The 23128-nt window shown below is 44.0% G+C and overlaps 1 protein-coding gene across 2 annotated transcripts; it reads right to left on the bottom strand.

Moving 5' to 3' along the window:
- Positions 1-13054: 13054 nt before the first annotated feature.
- ARRDC4 (arrestin domain containing 4) lies at positions 13055-22660 on the bottom strand. 2 transcript variants are annotated; one of them, XM_052808055.1, is made up of 8 exons: positions 21977-22660; positions 20642-20708; positions 20206-20353; positions 18282-18384; positions 17296-17552; positions 16554-16716; positions 15848-16002; positions 13055-15736 (listed from the first exon to the last, which is right to left on the bottom strand). In XM_052808055.1, the coding sequence occupies exons 1-8, from the start codon at positions 22320-22322 to the stop codon at positions 15680-15682; spliced, it is 1296 nt and encodes a 431-aa protein (XP_052664015.1). In that variant the 5' UTR covers positions 22323-22660; the 3' UTR covers positions 13055-15679. The 2 variants fall into 2 exon arrangements, with proteins under 2 accessions (XP_052664015.1, XP_052664016.1); XM_052808056.1 differs by lacking the exon at positions 21977-22660 and adding an exon at positions 21429-21823.
- Positions 22661-23128: the final 468 nt, after the last annotated feature.

The following is a 23128-nucleotide window of genomic DNA, read 5'->3' on the forward strand; positions in this document are numbered from 1 at the left end:
ATGGACAGTGAGATCTAAGCCTCACAACACATTTTCCATGTTAGCACAGCATTCCCTGCAGTGTGTTCTTGCCCTTCCTATGTCTTCCGTAGGTGATTAAGATCATCTTCAAGTGAGGAGCGAAACGATCCAGTATCTTGCAGAACAGGAAGAAAATGTCAGTCATCTTTTAACTCAGAAGAAAAATCCTTTTCATTTGCAAGAGATACTTCATTTTCAGGAAAGCCTCATTTCTTCTCCTTCCCACCGACCCTTCCACAGCTCCATCATTACGTAGCATAGTATCGCACCCTTGCCTGCTCCAGTATTTGAAGTGAGCAATGGAGGTGTTGTGTTTGGAGGCAATTAAAGGTTGCTGCTCTCGGTCCTCACCCAACAATGTATCCTTTGCACAATGTACCTTAGCAGAGACTTCACCCTGTGTTTTAGCATTGTTTGGTCATTTCACTTCTAATAGTCCTTCCACTTCCATTATATGCCCTGCGTAATGCTTGGAGGACAGTGCAGTAAATGACTTCTCCCTAATCTGATTTCTGATTCTTAGTGGCCTGGATAGACCAGCATTAGTTTGCTATTTCAATCTGATCCATCATCAGATCCTCTGCTGCACAGGGCTGCTCTTTTATATCACTTACGTGGCCAAACCACAGCTTGATTCAGCTGGTCTCCAAAGCAGGGCCAACCAGGTCATGTGTGTGCAGAGCAGAGACGATTAACAGCCTCCCGCTGTACCAAACCCAGTGCAGGAGCTGAGCAAAGAAGGCTGCTGTTGACCAGAGCTGCTGGGGAGAAATACGGCCTCTGCAGGCTGTGAACAGGGTGTGTGATGCAATGCAATGGTAACTGTTTATGCATTAAATTAATGCTTTGTCATCTGTATGCTGGCAGGATTCACTCGACCCCTTTATCACCAGTTCTGCAAATAATGGACTGTTTCTTAGTGCAACTTGAAATAGAAATCCCCCAGAAGTATGGTTTTAACAGGTCTGATGGAAGTTACAGTTAAGTCAGTCATCATAAGTAGCTGAACAGGGTGAACAGAGTGGCAAGGTAGGGATTGGCATGGGTTTGGGGATGGAAGGTCATTATACTCTCCTTTATGAAGTGCTATACTTCTCCCTGGTGTCCAAACCCTTACTGATGGATTGTAGTCTGGAAAGAGAGAAAACAGAAAGGAGGGAGGTACAATGGTCTTCTCCTGAATTAAGGGACCTGAGTGTGGTACAAAGAAGCTGCATCTGCCATTCCATCAGAATATCCTTCCTGGGAATTAGGTGAGGTTGGTAATGCTCTGGAGATATGCCAGACTTGCGGGCTCCCAAGCTTGGAAGGATGTTGCAGTCAGACATAGTCATTACCACCCATCTTTGCTTCAGAGTGGCTGGCTCAGGAAAGGCACAGTGGGGCAAATCACAACACCGACAATGTAATGAGGTGAGGGTCAGGTAGGAATAGCTGTGGGACCAGTGATTTGACTTGTTGGATTCTGGTAAAGATCTGCTTAAGTCTGATGGAGTTTGGATATGTTCCAAATTCCGTTTGGGGTTTCCCTTTCTCATGGCTCCCTGTCAGATGTGTTCATTGCTCAAACCCAATGAGATTTCTTTACTTGGCATTGCTAGACTACATGTCCAAACCGAATCTGAAATTCCACCATCCTCCCTCACTCTGTCCACCAGCCCCAACCTGCAAGAAAGCACATGATCCTCCTCAGCATCTGTCAATTTGGTTAACAGGGCAGGAAGATGAAGAAAACAGCCTGTTTATTCCACAGTTCAACTCATATGTGGCTGACAGTGGTGCTGTTTTATTTTTTTTTTGTCAGCAAGCAAGAAACAGAGACATGGCTGAGCTGATTTTTCAAGGGCTGTGGTTTCAAAGGCCTCTTGCAGCTTTGCAAACTTTTCTGCAAAATCCAAGAGCTTTGAAAACTCCTGGATACTATTGCACAAATCTTGAAGCGGCATGTGCCGAAGTCAGTCATTCTGCTGCCTGTGCCACCTGTTTACATAACCAAGCAGCTATCTGCCTGCCTGCCAAGCCTGAGGCTGAAGTAAGGGCATAGGCGTGAATGCGAAAAGTTGCAGAGTGGGAGAGGGTGGATCTTCCCATGAACTGTTGCCTGTCTCTCTCTGTCATACACCAGTATCAAAGGTCTCTGCTGTGACCTTTGAGGATGGCTGAGCTTAGCATGAGGATGAAACTGCCTGTGTGAGAAATATCCCTATGAACTGCATCCTGTCACTCTGGCGGGATCTTGACTTAAGTCTGGGTGTGCTGAGGGGCCTTTCCAGCAGAGTCAGGAATAAGTTGGTTTAAGTCAAGAGCTTTCTGAGTACCTCCTTCACTGCAGTTTTGTCTAGCTTGGCAGCCTCCAGCGTTACTGAAATGTGACTGATGTGGTCATAGGGTGAAATGGCTCCTTCACTACATAGAAATGAATGCAGCTCCTGACCTGTCCCCTGTCCTGCTCTGGTGCTAGAGAGCAAGACAGGGATTTAGGAGTCCACTGACTTCTGCATCCCCCAGGAAAATTACTCTGATATATACACATTGTAGGCTGACTTTAGGACTGATGGATATGTATTATGACGATTACTGTAGTGCTTATTGAGTGTTTGGAGATTTTGGTATAAAGGCTTAAACTTTTTTTTGTATAAAGGGATTGAGCTTGGGTGTCTGAAGCTAAAAGCAAAAGTTTCTACTAGCTGAAATAAACAACTGCGAGGTAGGTAAAGTAGGTAGGTAAGTAGCAGACTTGTGTGCTTAGTGAATTCAGCACAAAAAGCAGGATGTAGTGAACACTGATCAGTAAGCAATATTTGGAGAGTTTTCCAGGTCAGGCTTACTGGAAGTATGGTGTGATTAGTAACTACTGCCTTGACTCTGCCTGGTGGGACATGTTTTTGCATGCTGGTTGTGGGAACAGAGGTGGGTGGCCCTCTGCCCTTTCCACATCATGTTGTATCCAGCCCCAGTGACACCAGGTCTGGTTCTGGACTCAAGAGACTGAGTTCCAGACAGATGATAAAATCTTTGCCCCCTTTTTGTGTCTGTCCCTTACACCAAGAGCTTTAGGGTAGAGTGAAAATGTGCATGGACCTTGTGGTGCTCACTAGGCCTGGAGCCAAGATTTAAGCAGGATGCATTCACCCATCATATTCCACCTTTCTTCCCCAAAACTCCTGTATCTGTTGCCTCCAGTCAGAGGTAATGAGAAGAGTATCCAGTATCCTACAAAGTAGCATGGTCTTACGTCTGTTCTCCATTTCCAAATCTTTGTCTCTGTTGTTCTACTTATGGGTGGATCACAAAAATAATTACCTAAATTAATCAGGTGCCAAAACACCGTAAGTGATCATGTACTGCAGAGAATAACAATGATTAGGTCACCCTCCTTGCTTATCTTGGGTTCCCATCCTTAAAATAGGGGCAGCAATATTTTTCCTTTTAAAAGAGCAGGACGAACTTGTTCATGTTTGAAGTATTAATTGTTGTTATTATTATTACTCATATGGATGACAGGGAAGCACCTAATGAATTCTGGTTATGTTACAATAGGCTGTGACTACTATTGTCATGACTAACACAGCGTAAATTTACTAGGCTGCCTGTTTATCCTGATGCAAACTCCACCACATACTTGCGGTCCATTGCCAACAGATCACCATGGCCAGGAAGTTCTTATGGTGCTGATCGTTTTGTATTACACCTCCATTCTTTCAAAAGACAGCAGCCTTGCTCATTCAATAGAGTATCTCTGCATGTGCCTTCGAACAGGAGCTGCCCAGCGTGTTTCCTTACTGCCTAGCAATAGCAGGGTCTGTCTGAAGCAATTTCTTTCTTTCTGCTTTAAAAGACATAGAGAGAGAAGCAGCTCAGAATTCCAGCTGTTGATTTCAGATGCTACTGCCGAGTGGGCCCTTTTGGCTATTAGAGAATTGATGCAGAAAACCAAATTCCCTCCAAGTGTGTCTTTGCTCAAGTCCAAATGTTGCTTACCCTGTCTTTTTCCTTTGTAGAGAGCATTTCTAATTATATTCCTTAATAATTTGCTAGAAGTGACCTGGGATGTGTGGGGTGATAGAATAGGACATTACATGTTTGTATTTTGGTAAGTAGGAGTGGCATTGTCTTTGCTGTTGGCTGTCAGGCAGGCGTGACGCTGTTTCCCCCGTTTGCAGCCATCACACTGGGAAAGAGCAGTGTTACAAATGAGCCATCCTTCCAGGAGCTCTGCCCAGTCCTCCGTGGGCCAAGCCGCATGAGCCACACACCCCTTTCTGGTTGGGGCCACCTCTTCCCGGCTGCTGCTGGCCTGTGGCCCACACTTCCGCCCCCACATCCCCACAGAGGTTTTTGGTGTTCACCTCTCCCTCCTCCCAGTGAATTTTCAGCCAAAGGCCACCTCTGAAAGTTGACTGCGTGGTGTGTTGCGTCAGTGCCTGCATAGCTCATGATTCAGCAGTTGTACAAGTTTCATACCTGTCAGGGACATGCCAGAAATCACAAATGTTCTTAAGCCAGTAACAGCAAAAGGAACTGGGAGTTTCCACTCAGCTGAAGACACCAATGTCTGCAGTAGATTTTCTTGCAAATTGGTTTCATTTCATTGCCAAGAGATGAGAGCAGGAAAAGGATGCCAAGGGATGAGAGCAGGAAAACCAGCATCTGGATTTCTAGAGCCCAGAAAGCCTGAGATCTTAAAGAGAACAAGTGACACATTACTCTGCACTGAAGCCTGTTTAAAGGGAACAGAACTCCTCCTGGAAGCAAGGCCATGAAACCATTAAGTATTTTAGGAAAATCCCAGGCTGTGAGATCAATTAAAAGAAAATGCTCCTGAGGTGCATGGGAGCAAAATGCAAACATCTCTGCAGGCATCAGCTTGAAAATATCATTATTCAAACAAGCGTTGGCACAGAAGCAGTTGCCGTGGCATGTGAGCTGCACGTCCTGGTGCCAGACCCCAGGCAGAAGGGCTGCCCTGCTGCTGATGGAGTGGTGGGTAACCCAAGAAGGGACATCTCCTGGCATCCCGCAATGCCTCCCGCCAGCTCTGTCTGCCAGAGAGCCAGGAACATGTGCCAGCAATTGCAAGATTGCTTCTCACTTAGTGTAGCAGAGACTGGGATGCAGCCTTATTAGTTTCATTCAACCGTTGGCTCAAATGAGTTGAGCTGGCAAGGAGAGCTGTGACAGCAAATGCTTGTGTTGCGAGCACAGGAAGCCTTGTTCCCTGCCTTTCTCCTACTTGTTTGCCACCCCCTGCTCTGTGCAGGGATTTTAAGATCAATGTAATTTAGGCGTGAGGGGGAAGGGAATGACTGAACAATTGAGGGCTGGCAATAGAATAGCTGGTCTCTGCTCAGGGATTGTAGTTGCGATGTAGCCAAGATAGCAGTGATTGGTGTGCAGTTGTCTGGGAAGAAGGGAGTAGTTGAGGTGCAGCTGAAGGAGTGGGAGGGATTGCTGCCTGCTCAGGCCTGTGAGTGATGGCTTATGCTTGGGAAAAGTGGCACCACTGTAAATGGATGGAGAGTGTGGGTGGGGGAGAGAAAGAGGGGATGGTGAAGAACCAAGCCTGGTCCATCCTGGATTGCCATCCTGCATTAGATTAAAACATCCCAGGCCAAGGCTGATGTCGTTGACCTTCTTGTCAGGCCATTCTTTCTTCTGCTTTTCCCCTTCCAAAGCAAAATTTTCTGGCAGCATGTGTTTAACAGTGTGTGTTGCAAGCAGAGATGGGGATCCCCTTGAACTGTGAACTGTTGTAGGCATGGGAATCCTCTCTAAATAGCCTTGAAGTCATTTTCCCAACATGCTTGGATTGTAAGTGTGTGCCAGATCCCCATAAGGGCTGCTTGGCTGTGATCAAACAGAAGGCTTAATGACAGGAGATGCAAATGATTGCTGTGGTTGCTGGTTGAAGATGACCTGTGCAGAAGTGGGAGACTGAGTTCTCATGGAAATTTCTCTGCGTTAGGCTGGTGTGAGGTGGGGGTCGGAGTGGGGCTGGGGCAGGGGCATTCAGCCTGTGCTGTGCCCTAATGCATCTGGGGGTGACACACTGGCTCAGCTGAGCACGGGGGACAAAATGTATGCGCATGGCTTGAGCAGGACTCCAAGCTCTGCCAGTGTTTGGTGTGGCTTTGAAAAAGTTGCATTTGATAAATAATTTTAAGCATAAATTGAGTGCAAGAGGGAAGGATGGTGCTCTTAGCACTGCTTGTGTTTTCCTACCAGCTCCTGTGGTGCATAACCAACAGATTACCTCCCTCTCCCCATGTCCATGTACCAGTATACTCTGCTATGAGTAAAGTGTTTCACTGCTTGGTTTGGGCTTCTGCCTGGAAAAAAAATACATACCTGGCACCCACCCAAGAGCTATTTATAGCAGGAGTTCCTAGAAGAAAGTGTTACAACTTCAGAAAACAAGGAATCGCAAATAATCCTCTGGAGAGCAGTAAATTAACCCCCCACCACACACACCCATAGCCCAAAATCCTAGTGAGAATCAGTACCAAGTGACTTAATGAAGGAAACACCACCAAGAATCGACAAGGAGAACTTAAGAGCCCTGCACAAAATGCCATGTCACAAGCAACAGCCCATGCGAAAGATCATGTGAGCTTTTTGTCCTTCTGACAAATCCTGTGGAAACAAACCCTGAGGACACGAAGTCTCGATTCTCCAGCGAGATGGCACAGGTCTTTGAAGATGCCTCCGCTATGTAAATGGCGATCTGTGCTTCAGACTCTTCCAGTCCTCAAACCTTTCTTGGTTTTGCTGCACATCTTAAAAACCAGGATCTACTAAAGAAGATAATACCTCTCTAGTTTGACCTCTGAAATGGGTACCTGTACAGCTCTTGGAGTGGTTGTTCCAATCCGGTAGATGCAATTTTTGCATCAAATGTTGTTTCCCCTTTCATAACTCAGAGACAGCAATTGTTTCTCTTGCCTTGTCAGGAGCTGGTGGGCAGAGGTCTGCCGGGAAACCCAGACTTTATTTTTCACTCTGCTTGGCTGGCTATTGCAACAGGGTAACCTTGACCCTTCCTGGGCTAAGGGAGTTCGGGGTGTAATTGAGCCTTGTACCCAAATGCATAAAAACAACAGTAACAAAACCCCAACCAAACCCCCAAACCAGACATGACCTAACTTCTATGTGGAGCAGAGAGTTCTGTCCAGTATATCATACTGCCTCCTTCCCAGCACTTCTCTGTAAACACCATTTATGTTGTGTGTTTATACAATCCATACACTCCTTGCATTCTGTGATACCTTCAATTGTTCCACCCGCTGGACTAGTTGTAACAGGCACTAAATTATGGGGGTTTTGTTGCTTGCTTACTTTATACACTGGCAATTTCCTGGTTTACATGTCCAGAGAGGTTTTGTAGTCTTTAATTTAAAATTATTCATAGATTTTATTGAGTATTAGTTAACTTTGTAAAGCACCTTAATGGGCAGTATCTTTTTAATTGTATATGGCAAAACCTATAGAAACAAAGGAAAATTGACCCAATTTGTTATAGCTGGTTTACAAAGAGCCCTTGAGGTAACTGAGCATCACTTTTCCTTTTTATTGTACTTCACACATTTCCCAACTCCTGTCAATTCAGATCACATCTAACCTCTCTTTCCTGAAGCAGCCTCCACATGCAGTGTGGCTGCCCCTTCTCCCTCTAGCACTGAGCCAAAACCGAACATCTTGTCAGTTATTTTAGGCAGGAGGAAGAAGACTGACACAGTCTCGTGGAGTTTTCTTTTCCTGGTGCTTACTGGAAATGTGCAAAATGCTGTTTTTCTGAATGCTGCTGCATACTGCAAGACTTTGCACTCATGGATCCAAATGCTTGGCGTGCAGTACCTTGCACCAAAATGATTTCCCTGCGCTCTTCTTGAGGCTACAGACCTGCTGCTTGCTCTCACTGCCATCTTGTTTCTCCGCTTTTCTTTTTCTCTCTGTCACAGGCACACAAACTGCAAAATAAGAGAGAAACTCTTCTTTGGCAGAAGCCTGGGTGGATGCCTTTCCCAATGCAGCAGTGTGTGCCTGTGTTTCAACTGGAGGCTGCTGTTGTCACAGCACTGTCTCATCATAAAGATCAACTATTTCCTACAATCATCTTAAAAAAACTTCCAATCCTGTTGAACTTGTAATGCTACCTCATCTATTGTGGAAATGACCAAGAAGCATCTTCTACAACTATACCATGGCTAAATGACCCTGTACTGGTTAATGAATTTCCTTTATGCAGCAATAGCTGCCATAAGCATTGAGATAATCTACGCCCTTTTCGAGGTATCCATCCAATGCTGTCTGGCACATCAGTGAAGTGTGAGATACAGCTCTGGTTTGTGTAGTTGGAATATGTTTGAGTATCAGCTACACCATATCCTGGACGCAGCATTAATTAAACAGAATGGCCCTGCTTCAGGCCCCAATGGACAAGCATCCACATGGCAACTGTGAGCCTTGTAGGCAGCAAGAGACTAAGGAATTAATTGGCAGGGTTAATCTTCATGTCAGGGTTGGAAATGAATTGTTAATTTGTTTGGATGAGTGTAAAGTCCTCTCCCAGTGATGGCAGGTGGGATCACATGAGAAAAAGCCTGCGAAGCTGCCCTTCCTGTGGACCTTTCTATTTAACACCTCCTGCAAACAGACCTCTCAAATTCTTTGCCCCTGATGTGTGAGAATGCTGCATGGGGTCGGAGGAGTAGGTTGTGCTGCTCGTGTGTAAGCTCATGTCCTTGCAGATGACAGCACAGCTGCTCTGGGCCATGAGATGGGAGAGGGACTGGCTGCAGCTTGTGAGGGCTCCTTCGCGTTACGGCTTTTCTTTCTGATCTTGCTCCCCTGTGCTAAGCAGATCTGATTGATTGCTGCATTGCAGATACAGGATCAGGCCAACCTGCTCTAGGATCTCAGCGTGAGGGAGAGATGTGCTGACACCGAAATGCTGCTGTTGGGGCAAGTGGTACCAGCCTTGCACACAGCGTGCAAAACTTGATAGGTCTGTATGGACACTAAACCCTCTCAGACACTTCTCTCCTCCTCCAGGACACTGTAGCATGAGAATCTGTCGGATCAGTTAATGCTTTTCCCTTTCTGCTCTCATTTTACACTCAGGACAGCAGAGTATTTTTCATTTTAGTATCTTTCTAATCTGTTAAGGCTAATGCATTGGTCACAACACATTAAGACACAGGAGAAAAGCACTTCAGGGCTTAAATTATTTGAATGAAAATTAACTTTTTGTCACTTGTGCTGTCTTTTGTGCATTGATTAATCTAATTAGTTCAGCAATAAGAATCACTTTCTCCTCATGCTGTGGTCTGATATGTTGTGACTGACACAACCTGATTCTAGACATGACATCGCATAGGACTGGCCTATACAGAAACCTGGGATCTTTCTGGGTATGCAACAATCTTGTTTAAGACCTTGCAGTCAAAGTATTACCCTGTTGCCCATGCTTCAATTCCCACCATCAGCCCTTACACCAACTCTTTCATTTTCCCTGAAGCAGGGCTGACGAAAGTGTGTGTTCATGTTGGCCAAAACTGAGGTACCGCTGTTCACAATACACCGGCACTGCCAGGTCTGACCTAAAGATGTGTACGACAGAAGGTCAGGCCGTGATTACAGTCTGATCTGCTGAAGTTAATTTGTAAGAAGTTGCTATTATACAAGATATGCTGCTCATTTTTGGAAAAGCCTTTGCATGTGGATATAAATGTCATACAACTGGGTACTGAAACACAGGTACAATCAATCACCTTCTGTTGGTGCCTGTGAATGTCAGTGGCAAACCACCTCTCTCTGTGCTCAACACCTAATTTATGGGGAGGCTGATGCTGTTCCAAGGCGCTGTAAAATAATGAGAGTTTTTCATAGCCAAAAATATTTGGCTGTGTTTAGCCTACATATCTGCATCCTGTCTGCGCACATTGTGTGTCACGATGTCTGATACCAAGTCCTGCTAGTAAAAGGAGTTGGGGGTGAGTGGTTGGTTTTGGTGTTCAGGTTAAAAGACCTCCAAGAGGAGTGCTCGCTGCCATGTCTGTGTCTTCTGCTCGACACCAACCCCTTCTGCTTTCCATACCTTCCCCATTTCCCCACTCATCCAGCTTCCAGCCCACAACCACCACACCAAGGCTGCCTGCCATTTTTACCTCTATTCTCCTTCTATTTAATAAGACCAGAAATGTCTTTATGCTGCTCTCCCCATCTGTGTGAGCCTACAGAGACTTCCATCTGAGTCTTATGCTACAAGCAAAGAATCAAGGAGCAGTTTTGCTGGAGAGGGGAGGGCAGGGCAAGGGTGTCCAGAGAGGTCTGGGACACTGAGTAGAGCTAGAAGCAAAGCAGAAGGGCTGGTCTGATGTTTGGGTGATGCTTTTTGTTAGGCTGTCACAGTTGCTGAGTGTTAAGTGAAAATATGCCAGATGTGCTACTTGCTTAGGTATCCTTAATCTGACCACAGTCACTTGTTATTTGAGACCACAGATAATAATCTCTGCCATCAATTGACACAGCAAATATCTTGTGCATTTGTACAAAAATGTTTTGGGCTGCTCTGCATTCTTCAGATTATTTGAGGCAATCTATTTGTAGGTGTCTGTCAAGCACCAGCACTTGCTCCTACTTTCACCTCGCATTTCATGTTCTCCTCACCCTACAGGTAGCCAGATGGTTGAATGTAAGCCAAAACTAAGAAGGATTTCCTCTTTTCTTTTGAAGGGATGGGTGTTCAGAGATTTATCAATAATACAGTTGTACTTAATCAGATAAGAGTCTGTCCTGTGTAACTAAGAAGGCCCACAGCATGTTGCTGGCATAAGGAGCTACTCTGGTGAAGTCCCACTTGAGTTGCCATTTTGCATTCCACATAAAACTGTGCTTTATGTTTTTTTGACTTACTGGTTGTCCTAAAATGCCAATAATGTGGTGATGTTCTAGTACAGCTTTTGTGTACTATCATTTCATATTAATTGTTTAGAAATTATGACCACTACATAATTTAGAATGACTGTCACCCTGTCTATGCCATATATAAAATTTTAATATTAAAAGTGACTGGGTTCCTCATAGACCCAATTAGTTCTTTAGAGAATCTTGTGCAGCAGCCTGTACTATCACTATTGATGTTAACATATTATATAATCAGCTTTAGAAAACGCAGCAGTCTGAAAGCTGGCTTCTGTGTCCCTGTGCTCATTCAATACCCTAAGGAGAGTACTGAAAATCAGCAGAATTTTACTAGAAAGTAGGCATTTTTGCTGCAGGTTTTGGGGGGAGTAGTAGAGCAATTGATTATCTTCAAATCAACTTTGTCTGCAACCTGTGCTCTCCAAACACTTCTTTATTGATATATAGTAGAGATTTTACAAAATGGATTAGATATTCTCTTTTGCTGTTCAAATTGGGTGGTGAAGTAACAGAACATGCTATTTTGGTAGTTTGGAACATGCTCCCGGAGTTGATTAAATGATGTCTTTTACTCTGTATGCGAGCTGTGCGTTTCCATGCAAGCATCAGAATTATCAGAGCTGCAAACACAAGCCTGCACTATCTATCATCTGCTCTATCCCTGTATGGCAGAGCACATTGTTTACTACATGTTTAAACACTAAACAAATTTGAAAAGATAATTACAGTTTGTCAACAGAAATAGTCCCCTATAAAACTTAACAGTGGATGAAGTGGAATTGCTACTGTGAACTTAGTGATAGGATATTTTAGGATCATTTAGTAAGACACCTTTTAGAAATCTAAGCCCAGAACTTGAGATTCTGCCCTTTCCTTTCTGTGAGTCATGACCCCTTCTGCACACTCCAGTGCTTGAACACATGATCCTGAACAGCAGCTTCGCCTGGATTTTCCAAGGAGAGGTTTGCTGTCTTCCCTTGAAGTGGAAACAGGAAGAAGAAATCAACTGTTCAGTCGTTCCTCAAATCTTTGGAAGGCAGGACCCTGTCAGAGACTTCATCTCATTCACGGCTTAGGTGAGCTATGTGGTAGATAAAATTTGTCATCTCTTTCCCCATGGTAAGAGGTACTCTGTTTTGCTCATTCTGTGCTATGGTTATGTTGTTCTGATGTATTTAGATCAATTAACTACACAGTAAAGATAATCTTGTCTAAAGGAAACACAGTAAAATATCCTGCAAGATTAATACCTGAGATGAGAAATCCAATTAGAGCACACATCCTGCCACTTCAATCATTATGGGCAAGATACCTGCAATTAAGTCCTGTATATTACATAATAACTATAGGTGGGAGGAGGCCATGTTTAATAAATTTGTTCTAATTCTTGGTTATGGATAGTTGAGGGAACTAAAGCAGTGACAGATGAAGACAAAGTTCCCAGATCAGAAAAGAATTAGGCAATCTGTATGTGTTCAAAGTTGATAGAATACGGCTATTTCTTGACATTGCAGCCATTTGTCTTAAGAGACACCAAAACAGAGATGAACAGCATCTGCTGCTTTTGGCTGGGATAGAGTTAATTTTCTGTCTAGTAGCTGGTATAGTGTCATGTTTTGGGTTCAGTATGAGAAGAATGTTGGTAACACACTGAGGTTTTCAGTTGTTGCTAAGTAGTGTTTGTACCAAGCCAAGGATTTTTCAGCTTCTCATGCCCAGCCAGCAAGAAGGCGGGAGGGGACACAGCCAGGGCACCCGACTCAAACTGGCCAAAGTTTGAGACATCATGTCTAGTATATAAATGGGGGGAGTTGGCTGGGGCAATCGCTGCTCGGGAACAGACTGGGCATCTCTTGGTGAGCAACTGCATTGTGCATCACTTGTTTTGGATATTCCAATCCTTTTATTATTATTGTCATTTTATTATTGTTATAATCATTATTAGTTTCTTCCTTTCTGTTCTACTGAACTGTTCTTATCTCAACCCATGAATTATACCTTTTTTTTTCTTCCTGATTCTCTCCCACATCCCACTGGGTGGGACGAAGTGAGTGAGCGGCTGCATGGTGCTTAGTTACTGGCTGGGGTTAAACCACGACACAGCACTATGTAGGTTTGACACTTTTATTAACAAAGAACCCATGGGGCTCATTCATTAGTACAAAATACAATCATGTTTCTGTATGTTAAACAGCATTTTTTATTTTGTCTCTTTTAAACTGTTTCACAGTTATCAAAACAAAGCCCCTGCATATTGAACTTATTATTGTGCAAACAGTCATTATTTTAAGGATCAATTTCTGCACTATGCCAAGTGTCAGAGAGCAGAATTTAATCTTGTTTTCACCCCTCCTCTGAAGGGCCATGCGTGCTTCCTAAGAAACACATTCTAGTTGTCTTTTTTGCAGCAAACAATCTAAGGCCACAGTTTATCTGCAAATAATAAAACAACAACTCAAAGATTTGGGGGGGGGGGGGGGGGGGGAGCACATCTTTACCCTTCATGCTCGTTTGCTTGACCATGTTTACACCAGGTAGCACACATCACCTATTGGGTATTACAGTCCAAAAAAGCACCTAATGTTCTTTAAGCTAATATTCTGCATTATTAACATGCAAGTTAATACACAGCCACATTATTTTTCAAGTAACTATAATGGTATCTGTTTTGAGGAAAATATGCTTGTTCCCTTTCCAGGTGATGTGAATGAAAATCCTGCATTGATTGTATGGGCACGCCCTCACTTAAAAAAAAAGGCATGAGAACTACATCTTGAGACTCAAGATAAATACTAATTTTTAGAATGTCCTTTCTAAAACATGCACTCAAATTTTGGTTAAAGCTGCATTTGCTATAGAAGACAATACTTAAAGTTGCAAATGAAAAAAATAACTGCAGTTTGGAAACATGAATCTCAATCAGTATATCTTTTACACTGATGTAAAAGTGACTTGAGGTGAAGTGCTAGAAATCAGACAATGTAAGGAAGTCATACTAAAAGACGACTAAAAATATATATCCGCATATGCCTGTAGAAAAATCCCTGCTTCTTAAATGAAGACAGATTTCATAAAAAACCATTTAAACTTTTTTAAACTGCAGTTATTGATGAAATGATGGAAACGCAATTACTATTCTTATAGTTATCAGAAAGTACAATGTTTTACCACATGAAGCACCGGGTTTTAAACCCAAACCCTTCTGTAAGACATATGGAGTAGTTCTAGTAGTTCAAAATCCCCCGTAGTTTAAAGACTCGACTGTAAACATGCGTTTTAAGAATGCTGTGTTTCTGTTCCTTTAAGTGATGTTGATGGTGGCTTACTTATTCCAATTGATGCTTGGCAGGAAGCAAACATTCTACTTTAAATGAAGGCAGCAGAAGGGCCAAGTAAAATGCTGTGCCTTCACTCTTAGCAGCAACAAACTCTCACTGTTCTAAATGACCTGAGGAAGAAAACATTAAAATATTGCACCAAAACAAAATTAAACAGCAAAAACAAACAAGGAAACACACGAACAAAAAATAGTATGGATAGCAAATGACCAGTGCAGCCCCTGACAATAGATCTCTAGACAAAAATGCAGGAGTAATGAAAAGCTTTGTGCCATTACCAGAGGATTTTGTTCCCCTGATGTCTGCTTTCACTTCAGTTACAAGCTATGTCTATTCTGGGTATATTTAAACCTCTCCCTACGCCTCCTATCTCATTCACTAACCACAGAAACCATTTAGGGTCCCTTTCAGAACCTTGAAGTATACTGGAGCTTTAACAAGACTTTTTTTGGTCTCAAATCAGACCGTAAGTAAATATCCAAAACAGAGGTAGGTTTATAAAGGCTTCTGAATAAATAAGTATTGTCCATTTTGCTAAGTATACCTGCTGTTGGCAAAAGGATTCTCCCTTGCCATGCTTCCCCTTATCATGCTATCCATAGGCTTAAGATGCAGAAAAAGAACTCACAGTAGAAGAGGCTAGAATAATTCCCTTAAGAAATCCCTTGAAAGAAAGCATAGTGCATAAGCTCTTATCAAAGTTCAATTTTCTTTTACATACTTGTGTCTTTCATTCAGTAAATGGTTGCCTTCATAATATTGCGTAATAGCTATTCTGTCATCCATGATGTCTTTAGAATCATTATGAATGATGAAATAGTACCACTTGGCAGTTGTTAGAAGGGCAGGTTCTCATGAAATACAAAGTTAAGCTAGAGTGAAGACCTCACTCCACATTTTAGTAGTGTTCCTTTCTTGGATGCAGACAGTGCAAAACTGAAGCCCCTTGAACACTGGAATCTTTTGGAAATGTTTTCTTACCCCACATTCTGTTCTACTACGCAAGTTCTACTACAGAAGTTCTCAACGCCAACATCATTACGTAAATTCTTCCAGAGTGTTCCAAACAAAATATAAATTATCTTCAGAAGATCCTTACATCTCCTCCTCGTACTTTATGTAGTATATCCACTTTTTTGAAAGCATTCAGTATTTTCAGGTACTTCTCAAGTATCCCAAACATAGCTGCTCCCACAATATCCTCTGTGCAGACTAATCCAGCAGATTCTCTTCCATCACCAAACATGCTCATACCTCCCTCTGCGTTTTCCTTTGCCTTTCTTGTATACAAACTTAAGTTTTGAAAAAGAAAACTGTTTCCTTTTTAGCTGCACTACCAGCTCAAGCAGCAGAAAGATTAAGACATTCATCACAATGATGCTCATTACAAATCCTCTTCAGAGCATGAAAGAAACAGGCTGAATTTCTTCTACATCAGTTGGATGTGGATCAATCTACAGAGAGAAGAAAGGCAACAATTACTGCCTATAATTCTTGCATTTCTGTATGTGGGGCTTTTTTTGCCCTTTGACAATAAAAACACCACCTGCTGTTTATTTTTTTACCTCTGAATAAAGAGGTGGAGGCTGAAACCGGAACTCTTGTATGTAAGCAAAGACAGGACAACACAATTGTTCCTCACAGTCAATCGGTGGTGGATAAGCAGGAACATGTCTGGAGAACTCTTCCTCAGACACTACATCAGCATAATTTGGTGGTGCTGAAACACAAGAGATGCTATGTCAAATTTCAAACTATTCACTCACAGCCAAGACAACGTATGCATTACAGTATCCAAGACCATGAAGACTGTATTAAACATTGCACTATTGTCAAATTGAATGAAATGCACTATATTCATAAATACTGTAACTAGAATTATGTTTTTAGTAAGCTTAGGTGATTCAGCAGGAACACTACAGATGCTTTCAGGGCTACTCCAGCGACATGCCTGTGTTGTATCATGGTATATTTAGTAATGATTAACTTTAAGGTGTCTACCTCCAAAGTAGAATTCCTACTATCGGAAGTCAGTTATTTCAAGATTCAACTGAAAGTAATCAGATAGGGGTAAAGAGAGACTTAAAAAAGGCTGGAGCTAGGGTATCCTCACCAGTCCTTTTGGATCTTGACTTAAGATTTATGTGCGTCACTTCTCATGAGTCATACTTTAATGGCCTACATCCCTAGCAGTGCCCTTAAAACTGGCACGACTATCCTTCTGTTGTAGACAGTACTATGCTGTATTATAAAGAGTTCAATATGTATTACCTTCAGGGTGTTCTGGCATGGTCAATGCCAGCCAACTCATATCCATACTAAACTGGCTGGTAATGCTGGAGTTTCTGCTTGAAAATCCAATACATGGAATAGTGCCAATCACCAGAGGCATTTCAATCATCAATTTCTTAGCACCAGGAATATGGATATACACCTGTGCGACAAGCCCCAAATAAAAGAGACATCATCAGACCCCACTGAATTGCTGCTCCTAGAAGCTACCCTACTCCCTATACCGCAGATTTTATGTTTACAAGTTAGGAGTTTTCTCATCCCAGGTATGTTTAGCTAATACTCTGGTAGCTTTCATTATTTTTCAGCTACTTCCTTCTTTCTGTACCTCGTCCCTAGATGGCATTAAAAAAATGCACAACAGGTTGACAAAAATAATTATGCACTTGACTTTCAGTCCTATCTTCCCATTTCCGAGAAGAATGACTAGAAGAACCCATTCAGCTTCAACTACTTTCCCCTGATAACCTCTGCAGGTCTAAAACTACACTGCTTCTTCCTCAGAAATGTTTTTCCATTTTCCCCGTTATTCCCATCTTCCCATTTCAGAGTCTCCCCGTGATCTTCTGTCTCTCACCTATATGGTATATGATATTTGTTTATATTTGCTGTTGTTCCCAAATTCAAAATCTAATAGCTGCTCAGTAGACAAAATTATTCTGCTCCTAACTCAATGTAATATTCAAGAGTATGTACATTTGTAATAAAAATCCATACTTACAGCTAATGAATATTCTACTCTAATAATACAACAGTCAAGTATAGAAGGGGATACAGGTGGGATTTTCAGAGTTTTCCCATTCCAGGTATCTGTACTCCCAGAGGCAATATGGTTTCCTCGGACATTGGCAACCATCTGACGGAAAGTTTTTGTCTTCCCACTGGCCAGGTAAGTTTGTGTTTGGAAAATGGCAGCTTTTGGAACAATCAAACGAGAAGAGCAGTTCTCAATTTCTGCATAGATTGGTATGGCTTCCCCTTAAAGACAGAAAAAGTTCAGTGAATAATTTGTATTTACCAACTTTCCTCTGGGAGTATCAAAGCATGTTATGCAGCACGTACATCATCTGCAATGTTATGAGAACAATAGTTAGTTTCCTCAAGCTAGTTGGTGGTTGTTTTCTTTTTTCTTTTTTTTTTTTGCCAGAGTGGTATCCAGGCAGAATTATAGCCACCTACTACACTTTACGTATAAACAATGATTCATTTTGAAACATTAAGCATAATATGAACAAGCTATAAAAGCTTTATTTGCAAATTACACACCAATCTTACTTTTATATAATACTAACCGAATTTCAGAATGTTTTATTTCCTCAATGTATCTAATGTTATCAAGATGACAAAGAAGCTGCTAAAGCTCATTCTTACAGAAGCATAAACCTACACAAACAGGACATAAAAACCCGATTACATCCCCAATTAAGTATTTTATCCCAAATAAAAGCATTTTGTTATTCTTTACACTCAAATGTACATGGCTTTTCCATATGATTACTGACTAACAGACTTCCTTTCAATTTGTATTCCCAAGGGGGGATTGAGGGGAAAGGCAAGCTGATTTTTGTTAAAGCAAGTTCATATAGATCTCAATTTACTACCTACTAACCAAAACTATTCCTTCAACTATGAAGTGCTGGCTTCACAGTGATGAAAAAAACCCTATTAGATGTTTAATATTCACATTTTGAAGAGAACTACTCTTACCATTACAGTATCCCTTCCTCTCAATTTTGGCACTGAGAGACACTGGCCCAGAGGTGAAAAACCAACAGCCAACCATCTTCTCCTGACTTCTTAGAACAGGTGTCTATAAAATATAAAGTATTTTTCATTTTATGGCATAAAGCTATCAATCACTTGCAGTTTCATGTTATGCGTATCAGTCACTGCAATCTAGCTCTAAAATCCACTTGATTTCAATCACCGTACTACTCAATGCAATTGGAATTTTGCCACCATGTAAAATGGAACCAAGGTTTGGCTCTCTGAACATATGGCTGTTTTAAAATCCCAGCCTGCATTTAGACCATATCAACTAGGTAACACAGAGACCCATGTGCATTTGAACGTATTCCGTCTTCAAAAAGATTGATTTAGAGAATTTTATAGTGACTTTTTAAAGGTCTAGTAAGAGTATTGTGGTAATTACGCCCATGTTCCTCAGTGCAGAAGAATGCAGAATTAATTTCATTTGCAAGCGACTAGTAGTTAAGCAAGTAAACTGTTTTTACCTTTGCATCCTTCATAAGAAAGGATCAACGTACACACTGGGCTAAGGTGATGCATCTTCATAACTTGCAAGCCACACAAGCCCCAAAAAATGTAGGCTTATGACAAAAACCATCTTAATTATTCATGGAGGACTGTCACATTAGATGACATTTACGCTGTCCGTAAAATTTTCATTAGAATAAACTTACAAGTAGACACTTCAAGGGTCCAAGCCAGGATTCAAGCTACTTAAAATGATTTACTGGGCACTAGTGCTCAGTCAATATAATTATGAAGTCTAAAATTTGTGGTGTTTTGCACTTTTTTGGATGGTAGCCTTGGAATCCATTAAGACAGGCACTGCCTACTTTGTGCCCCACAGCCCTCTCCTGTGCAATAACCTGTGGCCTACTCTATCCTTGCTGTATCTGGATATGCTGTCTTCATACTCCTAACATACACTGTTGAATATAAAGACTATATTCTGCTTACAGATTTCACTGCCAAAATACTTCTCCAAGTTCTCTCTAGAGAGAAAGATTAAAATGTAAGCATATAAAGAGGAAAAAAACCCTGCTCAAAACATCTCTTAGCTCTATTCACATCATGATGAAATGTTAAAATTATCCTAGCATTTTAAATAAAATAGAAATTACTCATTCATATTTAAATGAATAACCATTTAGATCCAGTTGCTATCATGAAAGTGCAAGGTATAATTTGATATTATTTTCATAATATGGGTTGAGATAAAAGAATCCAGCTCATTAGCTTCCATCTTGCCTATTTTCTCATTACTTAATGCCTGATCTTTCTTATTACTCTACAGTATTTCTAGTGATTATTAGAAACTCAATGCTTTAATGTGGCCAAATCTGTCATAAGGAAATAACTGAAAAGATCTCTGAAGCAGCTGCATGCACGCACTTAATGTTAGAAAACGACATGCAAAATGGAAGGATACGTAACATAATGGCCAGAGCATAAATGACAGGCTGGGCATGATTAATACTCTTCTATAATTACTGTTCCTCAACCTACTATTATTGTAGAGTTTAGGACACTGCAGCCCTGTGAATGTAGTTGCTCTGGTAAGAGTAACTACTTTATGCTTCTACATTATTATTATTAAGCCTTATTTATGCATCTGAAGCCTGCATAACTTTTTGGCAAGAGCATCTCTGCCAGCAGGGATGTAATCAATGGTATTAAAAAAAGCCACTCTGTTTGCTATTCACACAACCTAAGATCATCTATTTATAGAGAAAAGCTTAGGGAGCTTATATGCTTTCAGAAGTCAGAAAATGACACTCCAGAATAACATAGAAATGGTGATGGATGGATGTGAATGCTTCTTGGAAATGATTTTTTTGCAGCTGGCTTTAAAGGGGGGAGGAGGAGTGCAGGACCCTCTTACCAATAAAGCTGGTGAGCTGACGTCGATATGGCTAATGACCTGAAGCTCTGTCTGTACACTTTGATCAGGTGCTGCAGGCCTCTCCAGAGTTGCTTTCACATAGTACTGAATACTGCCATACTTCCCAGTAAAAGAGGTCACCAGAGGTCTGAAACAAGGAGTCATAAAAGCATTACCAGACATTCGTAATTCAGCTCCAAACATGAACACTTCCAGTATACATCAAAGTTTACCAATTTACAGCTTGTACTTCTAGGGCCTTAGGGAAACTGAAGCAAACAAGGCATGTCTATGTGGTGGTTGATTAAGACAAACATATAAAGCTGACCTATCAGTTTGATATTAAAAAAACCACACAAGTCAAATTACATTAAGTTAATGCCCCACAACAAGCAGTGTCCAGCACAATTCCTTCAGGTTGGATTATTTAACTTACTCTTGAGGGAGTTGAAAGCTGAACGGAAATTCATGTCTTCCATCTAGAAGAATTAAGCTTTCCTCACCTGTAGGATAAAAATGAATAGTATGTTTTAGTTATTCCATAAATAAAGGAACAAAGCAGATGCTTTTATAAATTATTTATATATAACACCACCCAAATGCAAGGGACTAGGAGAAGTTTTTATTGATCCCAGTGGGTTCCAGATTGGAGCCCATGCTTTATTTACGCCGTGATGCGATTTCAATGAAAAAATCAAGGAAACATCGAGACCTTGAGTTTCAGTTCAGGACTCTGGCCAATTTCTAATCCAAAATGGCTTCTGGAAAGCATAAAGCAAGTTTCTTTTTCAGCAGGACAGCAATTAATCTACTTTTTCAATTAACAATTAAACTAACTTTTGTGCTAAAATGCTGCAATTTAAGGTCAGTATTATGAAATACTATTAATATATGTACTCTTACTGCATTCACACAGGGCCTACCGTTACACAGTTTTTAAAAACCTAAATTTCCTTTTCCTACAGATAAACTGGAGATGCGTTTCACCCTTACAGAACAAAATGTCATTTCCCTTTCATTTTTCAATACTGCCATAGTGCTGCATTGTCCGAGTGACAAAACTGCCAGCTAGACCTACGTAACAAAGAGCTTCCTCTTTTTTCGTAAGCCACTGCAAAAGGAGGCTGACTGCTTCGGCTGCCTTCCACGGGCAGCTTCCTAGATGCTGCTTACAAAGCACAACGAACACGCAGGTGCCCAATGTAATTCACGGAAGAGCTAACCTCTGCAGGAAACCAGCGCGCAGCATAGGAAACCAAGAGCTGCGGACCTTCTTCCAGCCCTGTTCCGCGTTTTTCAGCCGTTTATAGAGAGAACCGAGTGACCACTTGACGAAGCTGTAGCAAGCCTCCCCTGGGCATGCCCGTGGAGGCTGTGGCTACGCCGGCCAGAGGTTTCCAGTGCGGGAAGGATGTCCCCGTTGGCCGGGCACCCACCCGGGCCTCACGCCATTTCTCAGCACCCAGGTCGGATACCGGTTTCTCCTGGGGGAGGGTTTCAACCCTCAGCCTTCCCCCCCTCTGGGAAAAGCAGGCGTGGGCGCCATCCTGCCGGGCGGCGGGGGGGGCTTGGTCCCGCAGCCTTCCCCCGCCGCCTTCCCCCGCGAAGGAGGCGCCAGGCCCCTCGGTCCCACCCCCGCTGTCGCCGCAGCGGGCGGGCGGGCGGGCGGACGGGCAGGCAGTCTCCCGTCAGGGCCCGGCCCGCGGCCCCGCACGGCCGCGGCCCCCGCCCCCCCCCCCCCGCACTCCACACCCCCCCGGCCGCCCCTCACCTTCGGGCGGGTCCCGCAGTAGGCTTTGCCGGATGTCTAGGTAGCGCACCTCCGCCTCCCGCCGCGGCCCCGGCGCCCTCACCGCCACCCCCCAAGTTCCCGCCCCGGGGACAGCGCCCGAGCTCTCGCTCCAAGCGACGCGGGCCCGGCCGGCGGCCTCCAGGCGCAGCCCCCGGAGCGGCAGCGGGCCCGCCAGCTCCAGCAGCACCTGGCCGGACACCGTGTCCCCGCTGCAGTAGCCGCCGCCGCCGCCGCCGCCGCGCCGGGCCTCGTCCTCCAGCACCAGGGCCAGCGTCTTCACCGTCCCGCCGGCCCCGGGGCCCAGGCCCGGCCCGGCCGCCGCCATCGCGCCCCGGCTCCGGGGGAAGCCTACGGCCGTCGTCGACGATTGCTTTAAAGCCGGCCCGTCTCCGCCAGCGCCCGCAGCGGAAAGTCCCGCCCCGGCCCGCTCCTCATTGGCCACCCCTCAGCTCCTCGCCCTACTATTCGCCGCGTGCTGCCCCTGGGCCCCCTCCTCATTGGTGCCTCGGCTGGCACGCACTCGGAGTGCGTCACGCTGCGTGATCACCGCGGCGGAGCCAATCGGGTGCGGGCGGCTGCGCGTGGACAGCGCCCCGATTGGCAGGGCGGCTGCAGCTACCTGGCGAGAGAGCCAATGGCGCGGCACAGCTACCACGTGCACAGCCTGTGGATAAACAGGCAGAGAAGGGGCGGGGCGAGGGCCGCGGGGGCGGGGCGAGGGGGCTGGGCGGGGAGGGGAGGGGAGGCCCGACCCGGATGGGCGGGCGGGCGGCGGCCTATCGTCCCTCGCTGTGCTGGGGAGGGCCCGGGCAGCGGGGGCCTTTGGGGGTCCGGGCAGTCGTCGTCCTATCACCAGGCTGTGGTCACTGCCTTGGCAGCGCGGTGGGGTGGCGGGCCCCGCGCTGTGGGGAGGCCTCGGGCCGTCGGTGGGCCTCGGTTCCAGTCATGGCGGCTGAGGGAGGGAAGGGCCGGGCTGGGCACCGCGCATTGCGTTCTGTCTCAGCCTCTCCTTGCTGACAGCCGGGCTGGCTGAGGACGTTAAACAGGGCAAAACGATGCGGTGCCGCCGTTCCCTGGGTTTGCCCAGGGTTCACTTCAGGAGCTCTCTGCTGCCTGCGTGAACCCCTTTCC

The sequence above is a fragment of the Harpia harpyja genome, chromosome 14 (genome assembly GCF_026419915.1).
Source record: "Harpia harpyja isolate bHarHar1 chromosome 14, bHarHar1 primary haplotype, whole genome shotgun sequence".
Classification (NCBI taxonomy): Eukaryota; Metazoa; Chordata; class Aves; order Accipitriformes; family Accipitridae; genus Harpia; species Harpia harpyja.